The 20,240-nt window shown below is 39.0% G+C and overlaps 1 protein-coding gene across 1 annotated transcript in view; it reads right to left on the bottom strand.

Annotated features, from left to right (window-relative positions):
• Nucleotides 1-20,240, bottom strand: part of ADAMTSL1 (ADAMTS like 1) — a 409,336-nt gene that overhangs the window by 22,832 nt on the left and 366,264 nt on the right. Inside the window, exons 24-25 of the mRNA XM_040359956.1 lie at nucleotides 12,284-12,496; nucleotides 10,003-10,195 (exon numbers count right to left, since the gene is read on the bottom strand). Of these exons, the coding sequence (XP_040215890.1) occupies nucleotides 10,003-10,195; nucleotides 12,284-12,496 (406 nt within the window). The remainder of the gene's footprint in view (nucleotides 1-10,002; nucleotides 10,196-12,283; nucleotides 12,497-20,240) is intronic.

Genomic DNA, 20,240 nt, shown 5'->3' on the forward strand with positions numbered 1-20,240 from the left:
CTAGCATTTCTAACATTAATTCTTTGCAGGATCCCGTTTGTTCTTTGCCAGTCCCTGCGCAAGTCCCTGAAATTTGTTTTAAAGAACCCTTGCCATGCGATATTTCTCCGCTAGGTTTTCATCTGTCAACTAATATTAAAGAGAAAATTTGGAAGGGTGATTTTATTGATTTATTAACTTTACTTCCTGGCAAAGAATTTTCTGGGAAGTTTGATAAAAAATTAGATGAGGTTACTGATGATAGGCGTCGCACGGTCCCAAAAAATTTTTATAATTGGCTTCAAGCTTTTTGTATTTTTTCTGCTATTATGGGAGAAAAATTCCCTGATAAATGTAGCGGTTTATTTCAACATTTGGAAAATATTTTGGAAGCCTATCGGAATTTTGGCGGATATGGTTGGTTCAATTATGATGAATCTTTCCGCCAAAAAATGTCGGTTTACCCCAACTTGAAGTGGGGTATGAAAGACGTAGGCTTATGGCTAAATTTAATTCTTCCTCAAAAACCGGCTTTTGCAAGACAATCGCCGGCAAGTCAAAATAGTTCAATTAAGAAAGGTCTTTGTTACGCTTTCAATGAGTCCCAGTGCAAGTGGTCGACCTCGTGCCGTTACAAGCATGAGTGCTCCTTTTGTTTTGGGACCCATCCAGTCACAAAGTGTTTCAAAAGAAATTATCCACATTCACAACACAGGGATAATTCCAAAAGCTTGCACGCCGGTGAAGCTGGAAAGAATGCACCCTTGGCTAATGCTGTTCCCAGACAGGGAGAAGGCGGAGGCCTTAATTGAAGGTTTTTCCTTAGGTTTTAAACTACCAGTGTTTTCAGGTGTCGGTTGTACCATGGTAAGCAATTTAAAATCCGTTTTGATGCATAGCCAGGTAGTAAGGGAGAAATTGATAAGGGAGATAGCTGCCGGTAGGGTTGCTGGTCCTTTTGTTTCTCCTCCCTTTACAAATTTTCGCATTTCTCCTTTGGGTGTTGTGCCCAAAAAGGAGCCTGGCTCATATCGCTTGATACATCACCTTTCGTATCCCAAAGGTGATTCATTAAACGATGAGATTGATGGCTCCTTGGCCTCCGTTTCGTATGCAAGTTTTGATGACGCAATACGACTCATTAAAAAATTCGGTAAGGGGGCCTTGTTAGCAAAGTCTGATATCAAATCTGCGTTCAGATTATTGCCTATTTCCCCTGAATCCTTTAGCTCATTGGGTTTTTGTTTTGAAGAAAAGTTTTTCTTTGATATGTGCCTACCCATGGGTTGCTCACTATCGTGTAGTTATTTTGAAATGTTTGCCACGTTTTTGCAATGGGTCATCACCCACGAGTCGGGTTGCGACGGCGTCATCCATTACCTAGATGATTATCTTTTTATTGGACCGCCAAATTCTCCCGTTTGTTTTTTATTATTGAAATTATTTTTAAATATCTCGCAATATTTCGGCGTTCCTATTGCCACTGAAAAAACGGTTTTGCCAGTTACAGTTATAGATTTTTTGGGTATCTCCATTGATACCATGTTATGTCAGTATCAACTTCCTTTAACTAAAATAAATAAAATTCAAAGTTTGATTTTTCTTTTTCTAAGAAGAAGGAAGGTCCTGTTAAAAGAACTTCAGTCCTTTTTGGGATTATTGGCTTTTGCAACCAGGGTCATGCCGGTTGGCAGGATTTTTTCCAGACGGTTGTCTTTGGCAATGTCTGGATTAAAATCTCCTTTTTCTCATATTCGCATCACTTCCGAGCTGAAAGATGATCTTTTGGTTTGGTCTCAGTTTTTGGAAGATTACAATGGTCGTACCTTTTTTCAAGAAGATTTTATTTTTTCAGCGGATATGGACCTTTACACTGACGCAGCGGGTGCACATGGCTTTGCTGCAATTTGGAGCACCCACTGGTGCTGTGGTAGTTGGCCTCCTTTTTGGGTGGCCAATAAGGCAACCAAGAATATAGTCCTACTTGAATTATTCCCTATAGTGGTAGCCTTTGAACTGTGGGGGAATATTTTTGCAAATAAAAGAATTTTGGTTCATTCAGACAATAAAGGTGTTATTTTTGCACTAAATTGTCTTTCTTCAAAATCCATTTTGGTGATAAAGTTACTGAGATATTTTGTTTTATTATGTCTAAAACTTAATATCTGGGTTAAAGCGAAGCATGTAGCTGGGAAAAGTAATCTGATAGCGGATGCACTGTCTCGTTTCCAGATGGCTCGTTTCAGACAACTCTTTCCGGAAGCGGACCCAGTGGGCTACACTTGCCCGAGTCATTTATGGGATTTGATATAACTCCTGTTATATCAGCCATTAGAAGCTCTATTGCCCCCAAGACATGGATCGATTATTCGGTTGCATGGAGGAAGTGGCTGTTGTTTCATGAGGAAGTAGGTTTATTTGGTTTTTCCCCTACGGAACAGACAGTCCTGGCATTTCTTTGTTCTCTTATGCAACAAAGTTTATCCTATCACTACATCAACAAGAGTTTGGCTGGGATTTCTTTTTTCCTGAAGTTGCATAATTTGCCGGCCTGTAACAGCTTCTTTTCAGTACGTCAGGTCCTAAAGGGTTATAGAAGGCAGACATTTACACCAGATACGCGTAGGCCCATTTCCATAGAGCTTTTAAGGAATATTTGTTTAGCTACAAGTAAAGTTTGTTGTTCAGAATTTGAATCCTTACTATTCCAGACAGCTTTCGTGTTAATTTTCTTTGCAGCTCTCCGCATATCGGAGCTAGTTCCAAACAATAAAAAAGGTAATTCTGGTTTGCAAGTAGGGGAAGTTTGCATCTCGCAAGGGAAAGTACAAGTTTTTGTCAACAAGTCAAAAACTGATATTTTTGGCAGAGGGCATTGGCTTACCCTGCATGCCTGCGGTGATCCTATTATTTGCCCTTATATAGTTTTATCCAAGTATTTTTCAGTTAGGCCTTCATGTGCAGGTAATTTTTTGGTTCATCTTGATTTTTCTCCATTGACAAAGTTTCAATTTTCTACCATATTTCGGCGCTGTTTGGTTTCTTTAAATCTTGGTCATTTAAAATTTTCCCCTCATTCTTTCCGTATTGGAGCTGCCACGGAAGCTGCTAGAATGGGTCTTAACGATTCTGTTATTAAAAGTCTGGGTAGATGGGAATCTAAGAGATTTAGTATATATATTCGCCCTAATCTATCTGTTTGATTCTAGGTTCAATATCTTCCGTCTGGATAATTGGACATTCATTTGTTCACTGGGCTCACAAAAGGGCAGGTCAACGTTGCTACTCTACTAATCTTTCTTTACCCTCTGATTCTTTTAAAATCTTCTGGGAAGGTATTCGTGGCCTCCGGTGGAACAATCTTTTTCAGCATATTTCTTTGCTTTCTAATGTTTTGCCTTACCCGGATATTTTAATAATTCACCTAGGAGGGAACGATGTAGGTAAATGTTCAACGTTGGACCTAATTTTAATGATAAAAAATGACTTGCAACGTATTCATTTATTTTTTCCAGGTACCAGAATAATTTTTTCAGAGATGATTCCTCGTTTGATCTGGTTATCTTTGTCAGAGAAAAAATCTTTGGAGAAGATACGTAAACGAGTTAATCATTCAATTGAGAAATTCATGCCTGTGTTGGGCAGTTTTTCCTATAGGCATACTGAATTGGAGGGTGGCTTATCTGGCCTTTACAGGCCAGATGGTGTTCACCTATCTGATATAGGTTTAGATATTTTTAATATGGATTTTCAAAACATGATAGAAATGGCCACGGTGGTGGGGTAGGCCGCTTTTGTTAGCGGACAAAAGCGGCTGGTGGGGACTTGTATTTATTTATTATTTATGGTATTCGCTCGAGTTTTATGACTGAGCGAGATCTTGAGAGAGAATTTTAAGTTTGGAAAGTTATTTTAAGAAGTTGAATATTGAAAGTTTTATTTATTAAGAAGTTAAATTATTAATTGGATTATTTATTTATTTATATATATTTATATATTTACCAATAAAGGTGCCGCGGCCATTTCTATTACCAAAAAAGAAAATGAATAAAAATAATTATTATCAATAAAATTATTTAAATACACTTTGGTATGTTGAGTTTTTATTTATAGGTATTAGTTATATTTATTTGGTACAGCCTACATTCCCATGAAAAGGGGGCATTAATTAGTGCCCACAACATGGGGAGAGTGGCTGGCAAAATAAATAAAAAATAAATAAATAAATTAAATTTACAGTAAACGTTATTATATGTCTGTTTTAAAAAAAAAAAAAAAAAAATGGAGTCCTGTCAGCTTCACTATGGCTGTCAGGTATAATTTGGGCGGGCAGAAGCCTGGTTTTGGGCGGCAAAAACGTGTTTTTGAGCGGGAAGGCTGAAGTCACGTTTTTCCCGGTCTTTTCAAGTCACGTTTTTCCCGGTCTTTTTCAAGTCACGTTTTTCCCGGTCTTTTTGGGGCTATATAAGCCCAGCACCCCGAGGCATTAACCAGCTGTAACCTGGATCAGCGTGGTGTGCTCCCCCTTCCCTCCCACCCTGTCGCAGCACCTGTTATGTATCATGTCACCCTTGAAGTCAAGGGGGGACTTGTATTTATTTATTATTTATGGTATTCGCTCGAGTTTTATGACTGAGCGAGATCTTGAGAGAGAATTTTAAGTTTGGAAAGTTATTTTAAGAAGTTGAATATTGAAAGTTTTATTTATTAAGAAGTTAAATTATTAATTGGATTATTTATTTATTTATATATATTTATATATTTACCAATAAAGGTGCCGCGGCCATTTCTATTACCAAAAAAGAAAATGAATAAAAATAATTATTATCAATAAAATTATTTAAATACACTTTGGTATGTTGAGTTTTTATTTATAGGTATTAGTTATATTTATTTGGTACAGCCTACATTCCCATGAGATAGAAAAATAAATAAGTGTGCAGTGAATATCAATAATGTAGATGTTGTGGGGGTTTAGATGTCCATCTGATCACAGCAGGTGATGAAAATGTGAATAAGTAAGTTCCAGCACATCTTGGACTTGGCTACAGTTTCTATCATACAAGCTGTGAGCGCTATCCAGGTCCTCGAGAAGCAGGGTTTATTTTTTTTTCTTTAACAACCAAAAGTTGGGTCAAGCCAGGACATGATTACACTGACTCTTTCACCCCTGGTTATCATAAATCCCTTTTCAATAAACTGATGTGAAACACTCAAATTTGATGTCAAGAAACATTAATTAATTAATGTCACAACTCTGTTTTGATGTATGGGACACCACGTATCGCAGAAGAGCATTTATGATCAACAGGAGTAATTTATCATTATGTCATATGCGCTTTTCTGACATCCCTCATCGCATACACTGCAGGGTCACTGGCAAGAAAACCGACCTCCTGGCTTTTAATATACATTTGTGGTTTACACCCATTATTTGGAGGCCCATAGTGAGCTGGAAACAACATCTGTAGCTTGTTGTATGAAAACATTCCAGCTCTCACAAAACAGAAAGTGTTCCTGTACCTCAGAAACAGATTAAAGACACATCCATTATTTGTGTTAGAATGTTCCTGTCAGCACATTAGATGCCTGATATGGATGACAATGGCCAGCATATTTTATGCTTTATGTTAAAAATATACTGTATATAGAGATAGGCCTCTGATACAAAAGTAATACAAGATGAACAGAAATAAAAACACAAATTCAGATAATATTTTTTAGAGCACTTGATATGTTAAGAAATCAAATGAGTCATTAAAGTACCAAGACAAGCTTACATAACCTTTGGCAAAGCATGCTGGGAAATGAAGTTCAACAACAGTTCAATGGTCACTTAATCCCTAGCTATAACAACAGTCAACTGCCTTTTTGACAGAAGAACCAACATTTTATCGTAACAGATGTTCTGTGCAATCCTTGGGTTGAGAATGTATAAAAAGAGTAGTGTGGTAATGATAGCTCACAAGATGTCTCAAAACACTTCCATTATTGTATGAAAGGTGGTTAAGGCAAACCATTCAGTGTTATTCTAATATATCATTCTGGCAGGAGGGCATTGCCCTAGACCTATCTGGACAAAAGACTCATAAATTTCATTTTCATGCAATTAAGTACAATAAGTAAAATGCAATTATAGTTTATGGAAACCCTTGCAATGAACTTTTCCTAATTTCTCTGTTTTGTTTTGTTAAATTCGTTAAATAAAAATTAAAAGCATTTTGTGATACCTGTCGATAAGTGCAAAAAAAAAAAAAAAAGGTTTATCCTGCCAGAAATCTAGTGCCTTGGGTCTTTGCACTCTACTGTCTAATCTTAGGCATTGTTATTAAGCCAGCCTAGTTCAGCTTGGACTACGGAATGTCTCCCCATATGTTATGAAGAGAAGGAGATAGTCCTAGCACACTTCTGTCCTATGACAACGCTGCTTCTCCAGAGATACAGTATGGTGAGTGTGCTCAACAGGTGGGAGGGGCCAGGAGCACCGAAGAGGGACCCGAGAAGAGGAGGATCCGGGCTGCTCTATGCAAATCCACTGCAAAGGGCAGGTAAGTATAACATGTTTGTTATTTTTAAACAAACAAAATGTGACTTAACAATCACTTCCTTAAAATAAATAAAAACGTATGTAGTACACATCTACAATGATACCCATTTTTCCATGTTTTATCTTTTAAAAATGCTACAAATACAGAAAAACACCTGCTAATCCTGCCACAAATTGAGTGAGTTTCTAGTTTTCTGTAAACTCTGCTGCTGTCCAATTGGACTACAGAACACCCTCCATATTATGGTGATATGGGAAAGTGGAAGGTGTTCTGAGGTACAGTAAAAGAGAACTACGTAGGGCTGACAACACTGCTTTGGAGTTTATTGCAGTAAAGGCACTCTTTTGTTAGCTCACTATAGTAATTTAGGAGCTCACTAGACTTCTGCCAGATCAATAAGTCATTTTCTGTACTTGCAGAGACAAAACATGGGGTCATATGCATGTGTTACAGAGATAACTTGCATGTGTTTTTATTTTATTTTGCCCAGGCGCACACTTTAAGGGCCGAGGCTCTTTCTGAGTTTTGTTGTTTACAAGTTAAAAACTTCTGCTAGAAAATTACCGGTACTCAGAACCCCAAATATTATATATATTGTTTTTTAACACCCTAGAGCAGGGTTTACTGTCCTTTAGACTTTAGGGGGCCGGACTGTGGCCAGTGAGAGTAAACATCCAAACATTTGGTATTAAGGGGGTAAAAATGTCCCATCTTTGGTATCATAGGGAGGAATAATGCCCCATTATTGGTGTCAGTGGGAAAAATTATCCCTCATTGTTGGTGTCAGTGGAAGAAATGGTGCCCCATTGTTGGTGTCAGATGGCACAATAGTGTCTTATATGAGTAGAAGCAATAGTGCCCCAAAGGCCAGTTTAAAAAAAGCAAAGGGCCGCAGTTTGGAGATCACTGCCCTAGAGAATAAAATGGCGGTGGTTGCAATACTTTTTGTCACACTGTATTTGCGCAGCGGACCTACAAACACACTGAGCAAAGTGAGCCCAATTAGGGGCCAGATTCAGGTAGAATTCCGGTGGCGTAACGTATTGCATTTACGTTACACCGCCGCAAGTTTTACGGGCAAGTGCTTGATTCACAAAGCACTTGCCTGTAAACTTGCGGCGGCGTAGAGTAAATTCGTCCGGCGCAAGCCCGCCTAATTCAAATGGGGCGTGTATCATTTAAATTAGGCGTGTTCCCGCGCCGAACGTACTGCGCATGCTCTGTTTAGAAATTTCCCACCGTGCTTTGCGCGAAATGACGTCGCACCGACGTCATTTTTTGGCCGGGAACGACGGCCATACTTTAACATGGCAAGTCAAAATATAAGCCAAGAAATAGCAGCCTTAACTATACGCCGGGAAAAGCCGACTAGCGACAACGTAAGAGAATGCGACGACCGCGCGTACCTTCGTGGATCGCCGTAAACAGCTAATTAGCATACCCGACGTGGAAAAGGACGCAAACTCCACACAGCGGGCGCCAAAGTATTACACCTACGATCCGAAGGCGTACAAAGCCGTACGCCTGTCGGATCGAAGCCAGAAGCCGTCATATCTTGGTTTGAGGATTCAAACTAAAGATACGACGCGGCAAATTTGAAAGTACGCCGGAGTATCAGCAGATACTCCGGCGTACTTCTTCTGTGAATCTGGCCCTAGTTTTTTATTATGTGAAAGATAATGTTACGCTGAGTAAATTGATACCCAACATGTCACGCTTGAAAGTTGTGCCCGCTCGTGAAATGGCGACAAACTTTTACCCTTAAAAATATCTATAGGCGAAATTTAAAAAATTCTACAGGTTGCATGTTTTGAGTTACAGAGGAGGTCTAGGGCTAGAATTATTGCTCTCGCTCTAACAATTTCGGTGATACCTCACATGTGTGGTTTGAACACCGTTTTCATATGCGGGCTCTGCTCACGTATGCATATGTTTTTCTCATTTATTTTACTTCTTTTTTTTTTTTTACACAGTTTAAAAAAATAAAATAAACATTGGGTCACTTTTATTCTTATTATAAGGAATGTAAACATCCCTTATAATAGAAAAAAAGCATAACAGGTCCCCTTAAATATGAGAACTGGGGTTAAAAAGACCTCAGATCTCATATTTAGACTAAAATGCAATAAAAATAAAATGTCCCTTTAAGAGCATTGGGCGGAAGTGACGTTTTGACGTTGCTTCCACCCTGCAATTATATGGAGACGGTGGGGGCCTTCTTCCCCTCACTCGTCTCCATGTCAGCCCAGGAACAGGACCTGATCACCTCTGCCGCTGCCGATGGCTCCGCAGAGTGGTGGGGGACCCCTCTCCCGCAGCCTATAAAAGTGATCTTGCTGCGAATCCGCCACAGAGACCACTTTTATCTGAAAGTGGACCGTCTGCTCTTGAAGAGGGTACTGGGGTTATGGTAGCTAGCTGCTACCATACCAATGATATTCCTCTTCAAAGTAGCAACCTATAACGACGGCGGGCGGTCCGTAAGTGGTTAAGGTCCTTTTTAGGCACTTTCTGTCTTCCAATTGTGCTTCTGCATTATCACCCCTTCACATGTGCCCATGGAGATGACTACAATTGGTGTACAAACACACACTGGGGTTGGTTTACTAAAGGAATGAATATTCACTTTTTAAAGTGAATATTCACTTACCTTAGTGAATAAGGCAAAGCTATGTGAAAATGTACTTTGCAAAGAATACCCAAAAGGATTTTTACTCACACATTTGGATGATTGAAATCAGCACAGCTTAAAGTGGTTGTAAACCCCCCCTTTCAGCTTGCACCTACAGGTAAGCCTAGATTAAGGTGCCAAAAGGATTTTTACTCACACATTTGGATGATTGAAATCAGCACAGCTTAAAGTGGTTGTAAACCCCCCCTTTCAGCTTGCACCTACAGGTAGGTGCAAGAAATATCTTCTTAACCTACACGGTTAAGGAGATATTTGCTAAAAATACAGCACCGATGTCTACGGCGCATGCGCACCATAGACAACGGCGCAGGTGCACTGAAAGTGATTTTTTTCAGCCTGAAAAATTCGGGTGAGATACTCCGAATAGGAAATCACGGCTAAAGGGATGCAGGCCCTGCAATTTCCCTCATTAGAGCTCTGCAGGTGCAGCAGCTGGTTGATCATTTTGAAACCACTCCCATTAGACTGACTTTGCACATTCTTCAGAATAACAAAAGGTAGGAATCTTCAACAAAGTTTGTTAACATCCTTGCAATGTACATAGATCACCCAGAGGGGGATTTTTTTTCTCAACAAAAGGGGAGTTACTCTTTAACTCGTGTCTCTGCCTGGAGTTCAACATTAATTGTTATATTAGTGTGCATTGTTTCTGTTACGTAATTGCAATTCCTGTTGCATTGTCTAGTCACTCACTTTTCTTTGGCTCTTATACATGAATGTATTGCTAAATAAACGTAAGAATTCATGTTAACATGTAAATGAACACGTGAGTTTAGTAAATACCTTGGTGGGCAGTCTCGTCTGTTACATGAAATAGGTTTTAGGGATGGTCTGGGCTTATCCAGGCAGTAAGATGTATTAGCTTCTTGCTTGTCGAGGACACATTTCAGCTGTGGTTGTTGAATACCTCTGTTGCCACACGATGCTGTACATGGCACCAGACCAGTCACTGACCATTGATAGTCGGATGATGTTGCTGCAATTAGAGAAGAGGCTATAGTACAAAAGACCTCCATTTTGTGTTTCTGAAAAATGTATTAGAAGGTACTACCTAAACTGATTATATCTTTATTTTAAAGCTATACAATTTTGTGATATATTTACTCCAATGCACCTTCCCCAAGGCATCAGCATTCCAGGATGAATAACAGCTGTGCTGTCCATTCAGAGTGCAGTGCGCATGCGCCAGTGGCGTCATCAGCTGCTACAAATGTGAATATCTTCTAAATGATGCACTGTACTTACAGGTAAGCTATATTATAGGTTTACCTGTAGGTACAATTCAAAAAGCACTTCAACACAACACAAGTCAATGCGTGGTGTAACGTTCATAAACACTAATGCATTAATGCACTGCACATCAACCCTTATTTTTCTGTCTTGTCTGAGAATATATGCAAGACTAAACTTGGTGTAATCAATTATTTTCAGTAGAGAAAATATGGGGAAAAGCAACACAATTCAAAGTAGTGTTATTATTTTTTCTGGATTTTTGCTCTTTTTTGATGGTTTTACCTAAATTGTCTACCATTAACCATTTATTTATTCTTCATATGAATGTTACAGCTTGACATTTTTTTTTAACACATGTGAGGAAGTACAATGGAACTAAAGGCAAATGTGACTGATCATTATAACTAAGCTCCTATATCTGGCTATGATGGGTTTCTTAACCTTACAGAACCTAATGGATATCCCATTTTTACCCCACAGCAGCATCAAAATCATTACCACAAGTCCTTTAAGATACCAATATAACTTCAAAAGATGTAAATAACTTGGCTTTACTTAACATATTGCTAGCTTAAACAGAAAGGCTCACAGACAGTAAGCGCTTTTATCATATTTATATAAAAGCCACTTAAAAATATATACATTAGTTACAACCAGGAGTTTTTCTGTTTTTTCCTGGCAATCAAATGAAACTCAAGTTGTTTTTTCCAATTTGATTTCAGGTTCAATAATGTGAGAATCATGTTTCAGTTTTTTATTAGTTCCTAGACCCCCGAGTGGTATGGATAATAACAGGTAAGAACCCTTGGGCTGGAAAGGCATCCAACATCCCAACCAAAATTCTTTAGAAATGTATAGGATGGGCAATATACATTTACAAAAAGTGTCCTGTGTTTTCCTGTGAGATTTGACTGGTGTGTCTGTTATTTAGTGCTTATTGCAATCCGTAGAACCCTCTACAGGCCCCAATACTAGAAAACATGTTAGATGATAAGCACTGTGCACTGCGTAACCTCCTACTCTGCTCTTCAGGGGACTGTGGGAAGATGACATTAAGACATTTACCCGGAGTAAAGGATACTTTTCATATTTTCCTTGAATTTTGTTTCAACATGTTCACCATATTTATGCTAGTGTTGCTGTTAACCACACACATTTTGTGGGATACCAGTCTTTGTAAAAATAATATCTAACATTTCCCAGTATTGAATACACAAGATAAGGGCCATGTCTCAAGCCCCTTCACAGATTTGCCATTAGGCACACGATTTTCTCATGAAGGAACCGCCCTTGTGTGTGAGATGCAGGAATGGAGGAGCATTTCTAACATTATCTAAAGGTTAGTAAAGTGCCAGTCACTACAGGAACCTCCAGGTATCTGCTTAGCTGTATAGCTTTCTTGAGTGTTCCAGGAACCACAAATTCGGAAGTCCACTGGCATGGTTGAGTACTTGGCTACGCTCTAATAGCCCATCGTTATGATAGACAGCTTCAGTGGCCTATAGTGAGATGCTAAGGGTAGCAGGGAATTGACCCAGACACTCAAACACAGGAGTTGGTTGAAATTTGCATACAAGTGAACAGGAAAGTTAAACTGATGTGCAGGTATCTGGAGATGCCTGCATTGAAATGCCACTGCTTTGCTAGATTTTAGATGGTTTCAGTTTCTCTTTAACACATGAATAAAGCTGGACTATGACAAAACATACATACTCCTCCATCATTTTTTAGCTGATCCTAGAGAATAATAATATAAACAACTACACATAATATGACCCTCTGGAACAATAAAATGATATCCAGGTTGTAAATAAATATGATATCTAGTTACCTTGAATTGACAGAATAGCTTGTTGCATAAGTGAATCAGAAGTATTGTTTACGACACAACTGTATTGTCCTAGATGATCGTTACTTATATTAGTTAGTCTTAGAATCTGTCCACCTTCCAGAATCTCATATGATGGGCGTGCTCCATTATTCAGTAGCTGATTTACATGAAACCAAGAAATGCTAGGCACATATTCTCCTTTCACAGGGCATCCTGTCGAATAAACAAAAGACATACAGTCAGTTAAAGCAAATCTATGGTGAAAATTTTAATTCATACAGTATATTCATTGCTACATAGTATTAAATCATGTCAAGCCTACTCCTATTAACTTTGTGAAGATCCCCAGACATTTACTTCCTTGAATACGGTGACACATATTCACTATGATTCACTATGCCCTGTAAATAGTGTGCCACACATTTCACAGAGCCTGCCTTCTGAACTACAGAGGTGCTGGGAGGAGGAGTTTAATTTTTTTATTTTATTTAAACTTTATTTTATTTAGGAATATTTCCGCATACAATACAAAATACATATGCATTTTAAAATCTTACAAACATCTTATATTTATTTAATTTTGTAGTGAATGTAGTCCTTGGAAATTGAAAGTAAACAACAGAGGAGAAGCTTCAAAACATGCAGGGAATCCAGGAAGTTGTGGAAAGAGATGGACAGCAGACAGGCAGCACTCACACCACCAAAGAAGATTTTTCAAGTAAGCTTATATTAGATTGTCAATAAGAACTATTGTTTGTTTTGTTCTTAAAATGTTGATGTTATAAAATTATGGTATATGCTGTGACCACAGATTTTTTTTTAAAGTGATACTAAAGTAAGTATAGTTAAAATATTAAAAAACAAACAAACATGTTATAGTTACCTGCTCTGTGCAATGGTGTTGCACAGAGTAGCCCCAATCCTCCTCTTTTGGGGTTCCCGCCGGTTCCGTGGGCTCCTCCCCTCCTGCTGAGTGCCCTCATACCAAGCTGCTTGCTATGGGGTACTCGTGCATGCTCGCTTCCAAGCCCCGCTCTGTGTGCTCACTGAGACACATAACGGGACTTAGCCCCGCCCCTGCTCCCTCATCACTTTCTTTGATTGACAGCAGCAAGAGCCAATGGCTTCCACTGCTGTGTCTGAGCAAATGAGAAGGGAAGGAGTCAAGAGAGCACCTGCTCCCTTGGACATCACTGGATTGAGATCAGGCTAAAGTAAGTATTGGGGGGGGGGGGGGCTTAGAGGGAGCTGCACACGGAAGTTTTTTTTACCTTCATGCATAGAGGTAACCTTTTAGCCTTTAGAACCACTTTAAAGGTAACTTGCAGGAAAAACAATTACAGATACCCATAATAGAAGAATGAATAAACACCGATTAGCTTTAATGTGCACACATGTATACGCTTGCTTGTATTTTCCCTGTACAAGGACTTTATTCTGCCGCACAAATCATATTACAACTGGCTAATACAAAACAATAATCAGAACTGTACTAAACACTTTTGTATCTAAAATGACATACTGCACCCCAATAGAATTTTAGAAAGTGTAGAACACATTATATGAAAAAATATTAGACTGTTTACCGGATCACCTTGCATTGAACTGCCACCTACTTGGGCCTGTATTTGGATATTTGAGACCACTCTTCTTCCTCAGCATATAATATCTAAGTACATCTGAACTAGGAATAAACTCAGCACCCATGATGAAAGAGAAGCTGGTTTGATTTCACGATACATGCGGTTAGTATATTTTAAAGAACCATTTGGTGTGATGCCAATGTATCATGCCATATGCCATAGTAGCCATAGTTTCTTTACTGATGATGGCCAAAAAGATTGGAAAAGCTGTATGCAGTTTGGAATAAATGTCTCTATATTATTAAGCTATAGTTACCCTATACACTGGCATCTCTGTATGTACATCTGGCTGAAAAGGTAAAAAGCAATAATTTGCATGGCTCTGCCCACTTTCCTGAGACTTGAAATTATCCTTTTAGATTGGGTATACACCTATCAATAGTCGGTCAGTACGTGTGTACCGCTGTCTGTTCAACAGAAGCCAGTCCCCTGATCGGCTTCTGTCAAACGGTCATGCTAGAAAACTAGCATTTAATCAGCGCTTGCAGCCAATGGCTGCAGCACTAATCTGTGTATTCTGAAATAAGAAGGAGTCCCCTCTGTCATAGTACAATAGAACAGCGGGCAGATCGCTGCATTAACATTCATTATGTTGATGCAGGGATCTGTGAGTTTTTTTTTTTGTTCAACCCTTTTAACGCTGGTTAAACAAAAAGAAAAACTCAGAGGGCCGGATTCAGAAAGGAGATACGGCGGCGTATCTCCAGATACGCTGCCGCAATTTCAAATGTGCGCCGTCACATCTTTACGCCGATTCAGAAAGCTAGATATGCCTGAAAACATGGCTTCAGCCATCCGACGTAACTTGCCTACGCCGGCGTATCGTGGGCGCATAGTTACGCTGGACACATTCGGCGTTCCCATAAAAAAATATGCAAATGAGTAAGATACGCCGATTCACGAACGTAGTTGCGCCCGGCGTATCAATATACGTCGTTTACGTAAGACATCTGACCGGCGTAAAGTTACCCCTGCTATATGAGGCGCAGCCAATGTTAAGTATGGACGTCGGAACAGCATTGAATTTTACATGTTTTACGTCGTTTGCGTAAGTCGTCCGTGAATGGTGTTGGGCGTAGGTTACGTTCTTGTCGACTAAGCATTGAGCGGGCGTAATTTACGGAGACAATTCAACGTGATACTGAGCATGTGCGCGCATGTGCCGTTCGTTAAGCGCATCATTTACGTGGGGTCACGAGTCATTAACATACAACACGCCCACTACCAGCCTAGTTTGAATTAGGCGGGCTTACGCCGGCCCTTTTACACTATGCCGCCATAACTTAGAGCTCAAGTTCTTTGTGAATACAAGACCTGCCGCTCTAAGTTACGGCGGCGTAGTGTATCTGAGATACGCTACGCCCGCCTAGAGATATGTAAATACGTCTCCATCCCTGATTCAATAGAAACAAAGTAGAACATGAGCACATACCTCATATAAAGTCCCACCCAAGTTCTCTTTTGTTTCATGTGATGGAAGGAGACAAGTGAATACCTTCTGTTCTAAGAAGGTTTTACTTTGCCAAGCAGTACTTTGTATTTATTTAACACATTTACTGATGAATATGTATTTCCTTTTAAGCCAAAATCAAACATTGCTTGGAGATGAAAAAAGCAGCAGCTACTGTGGCAGGTCTGAAATCTCTGTTATATAAACAGGACTTTCCCATATCTGTGAGCAGACTTATTCTGCATGCACATGCATCTCTGCTGTTTGTAATGGTGAAAGGGCCATAACAATTGCTATGCTTACCCTTACCCTTAATTCATAAACAACTTGATTATCACAAAAAAACTCCATATTTTGTCATGACTGTGGAAAATAACCAGGTAGCATGTCTGTTAATTGGCATAACTTTTGCCATTTTCTACAGGTTGTATTTCCTACAGGTGTCTATTGTCAAAGTTCACATTGGGATAATGTCCTGGATGAAAAGAGATTCAGATTCAAATACTTTATGAATTTCAAAGGGAAATAAGAATAAGAAACAGCATTTTCCCGGAGTGGAATACTCAACAGACACATGAAATGTCACATGATCTAGGCGACATTCCATGCATGTTTTTAAATGTACATACAGTACCCTATAGCAGTTTTAGAGAAGCACTCTACATCACCAGTTCTGGATATGCATCTGGCTGATGGGATGTAAAGCAATGATTAGTATACTATTTAGTATTAGTATACTTGCTTTAGTCACTTCTCACCATAACCTGAGTAGTTATATTGTCTCATTGGGTTCCAAGGCCTACTCCCCACTTTTCACGTATTCAGTAACAAAAGAAAACTGAATGTTCTTTGCTGGTACCCAAGCCCTAATCAATAGAAGTCATGTTCATACCACAATACCATAAATAATAACATTTGAGATTTTTTCACTCCAACGGTATATAATGAGTTTGGAAATTGTAGAGGAATGTTCACTAATGCATTACAATTTAATTACACCCATTCGATTTTAGTTGACTAAAATGCACTGGAGATTTAGTCAACTAAATACGACTAAAACAATTGCAGAAGACTAAAATGGGACTAAAACTAAAATGCTATTTTAGTCCTAAGACAGAAGCCTCGTACACACGCTCAGTTTTCTCGGCAAGGACCAGCAAGAAAACTGCTGCCGAGTAAACCGAGCGTGTGTACGAGGCTTTCAGGTTTCTCGTCTGGAAATCTGGCCAGAATCTCGATGAGAAAAATAGAGATCCTGCTCTCTATTTTCTCGTCGAGATTCTTGTCGGCCTGTTTCCCGACGAGAAACCTGAGCGTCTGTATACTTACGTGTCGCCGTGGAAACCCGCGCATGCTCAAAATCACTTTGATGCATGCGCGGTAGCTTCCACGGCATAGGTAGGGTGAAGCAAGATGGTGGCGACGGCATCGAATGTGACGAGCGCATGCTCGTTGTACGCGATGACGTCACCGTGTTCTTGCCTTTCAAAGGAACTGCGGTTCTTTTGAAATGAGCGTGTGTACACTCGGGCGGCAAGAGATTCTTGCCAAGAATCTCATCAGGAAAACAACGTTTTTTTCCTGACAAGATTCTTGCCTGTGTGTACGAGGCTTAATTTAAGCTGTTCTTTGGGGAACTGCTGAAATTCATTGGTTCTCAACTGATGTCTGGTTTAATTAACCAAAGATAAGCCAGTGAGTGGAAATGCCATCATAATCTCATGTAGGGGAGCTGTTTGCTTCAGAATCCATCTACTGTGTTTTCATGTATTCTAAAGGGCTGGAACATACAAGCTTTAGTTCATGGGTCTCAGATTTGTGTTGCATTATCTATATTGTAACAAGAACAAAAATCCAACAAGAAAGGTATAAGCCCTCAAAAAACAGTCATGTCAAGTGGGTGGACCTGGGAGTTCAGATCACTTACAGCTGGAGGCACAAGGATAGAATACAAAATCATGCTGACTAAACTGGTCAGCATCTGCTCAAAGCTTAAATGTAATATTTGCCATGCACTAGATGTAGGGTTAAACAGCACTTTCAGATAAAGAGGATATTTTCTGGAAGCAATGCCTACATAATATAAAGCATGGAAGTTTAAGTCACTTTTTAATATAAATAATACAATCCCTGTTCATAGGAGACATGGCCTTCAACCAATGGGTGTAACTTACACATGTATGCAATTTACATCCACTTTAGAGATTTGTTAAAATTGAAAAGATTCTCATTTAGTCTTGCTAGAGTATAGCACGTTCATAGCTTAGATTGCTGTTTAGAAGAAAAGAGGTTGCATCAGGCTAGTGCATTAGTTAAAGAGCTCTGTTTAAGAACAGAACAATAATTACAGTGTATGAGACAGGCTGATTGCACAATGTAAAATGCTGGGGCTGCTGAGAAACATATTCCCTTCCACCAGGCACTAATATCAAAATCATGGCTATGTGGTTTTATGCTGTGTGATGTAAACAGATATATAAACTATTTCCGCTATATAAAAAGGAGAAAGACAGAAAATATAAGCAGATAACTAACACAAATAAAAATCTGTAGAAAGATCCCATTGGCCAATAGGTATGGTTAATGTTATATATTGACACAGAAACAAAGCTAAGATTAGATATTCAGACAGCCGATGGCATAAATGAGAGTTTGATCAACATAAATAACAGTTCTGAGTAATTTCCTTAAAAAGAACCAGTCACTAATGAGCATGTGTGATTATCTGAATCTCTACCCTTGAATTGTTATACTATTCAGGGATTATTAAAAATTAAAATTATTTACCATTTTTTCCTCTAGAAGACCAGAAGGACAATTATCTTGTTTTATCTTGTTTTCTGCCTGAAATTTATACACGGAAAAAACTAAATAACAAAGGTGCTTAAGTCTGCATTCATTTAATTAATGAGGGACAGAAATTGATATGTAGTCTAATGCTTGTTTTTAATACATTTTCATAAAAGCTAGACTGATTACTAATATCTGGCTGGTGGAACTTTACCATGCTCTTTTTATTTATTTTCCACTTGTTCCCCCTTTTTTACCTAATTCTGTGTTGTCCTCAAATCATATACTCACATGTCCACCAGGTCCTGCACTGCCATCTTCGTTCGTGATGTCTTCAAGAGGCGGCTGTCTTTTCTGGGTTCAGGCAGTCACCAGGTCTGCCCTCCTCCTCTTCCCATGAGTGGAGGCTGATGTCTCCTTAGATATGTTTTGCATATCTCATGAGGCACCAGACGCAAAGCATTTCTCTTTTTCCTAGGCATTGGAAATGGGGCAGGCCAGAACATGCATACCAAAAAAACTAAAAAAAGATAAGTAAGAAAAAAGGAGTTCCTTGCTGTGCATGGGGAAGGCTTTTAGGGGAGGAAGGTATTTTTTCCCAGTGATAATATATGTATATATAGGTGTAAGTCTGCTGATATTCTTTTGTTTCACCTTTTATACCTCAAGTTCTAAAAGTTCAGGTAAGATAATAATAATAATAATAATAATAATAATAATAAAAAAAAAAAACCTAAACCAGTGTTCAGCATTTTTGGTTAGGGTAAATCCTAATGGGCCCACAATGGTGTCAGAGGACTATTCTCTAATTTGACCCAACCATTTTGTACATATCACCTAATTATCATATATAACACACCACTTATAAAATGCACAGTGCAGCATACATCAACACACACTGTGCATCTCCCATAATACAATCTGCAACGTTACACCCACACATGGATACATCACACACAGACTGTACCCACAAACACTTAAGCCTTCTGTTTCATTATTGTAGTAGTATGTCACATTTAATTTAATTGGAGGAACAAATGGTCATGCAAATGCTTGCAAACACCAGATTCATGCTCAAATGAGCATTACGTTCCCGGAAAACAATTCCTCTAATGCCTTGTACACACGATCGGAATTCCCGATGAAAAAAGTCAGATGTAATTTTTTCATCAGATATTCAGACCGTGTGTGGGCCCCATCGGACTTTTTTCCGTCGGAGTTTAGAAATAGAACATGGTTTATTTTTTTCCGAAGGAATTTCCGATCGTCTGTGTGGAACCCCGAAGGAGAAAAAAACATGCATGCTCAGAATCAAGTCGCCGCATGCTCAGAAGCATTGAACTTAATTTTTATCGGCTCATCGTAGTGTTTTACGTCAGTGCGTTTTGGACTGTCGGAATTTGGTCTGACAGTGTGTATGCAAGACAGCTTGAACGGAATTCCGACGGAAAATTCCATTGGATTTTATCCCATCGGAAATTCCGATTGTGTGTACAGGGCAAAAGAGTAATCCTGAACTGAATTTAATATGGATATAGGCATTGCTGACCTTCTGAAAGTGCATATTGCCTGGCTGTCTCTTACATCAGTTCTTCCAGTTACTGATCCCGAAGTACTGGATTAAGCAAGCCAAGTCAGAACCCAAGCCAGTGACACAGAATGTATTGAAAATAAGGCATCAGATTGAGCTAGCAAGCTAGCATTTTCAGAAGTACTGTATACATTGCTAATGGAAGCATCTATAATTTATAATTCAAGATTTTGTGAAATCAAGTAGGTTCTATGCATGCCAGGAGTGTAGGAGACATTGACTGACTATTATTTTATTCATAGATATGTTCAAAATATTTTTAGGAGATTGAATTGGGTTGACAGCCAGTGAGCTAGATTTACTCAAGCAAATGTTGACAATGGCAGGCTACACGTGCCCTATGTACAGATTTGCTTAAAAATCAGGCCCCAATACAAAGAAACTACAGTAATAGAAGGAGAGATTTGGACTAACTGGGCTTCTAGCAAAGTGCCTTGATATGTACTTAATGATTTTATTTTGTGTTTTTCAAATATTTCCATG

Source organism: Rana temporaria, chromosome 1 (assembly GCF_905171775.1).
Source record: "Rana temporaria chromosome 1, aRanTem1.1, whole genome shotgun sequence".
NCBI classification, from domain to species: Eukaryota; Metazoa; Chordata; class Amphibia; order Anura; family Ranidae; genus Rana; species Rana temporaria.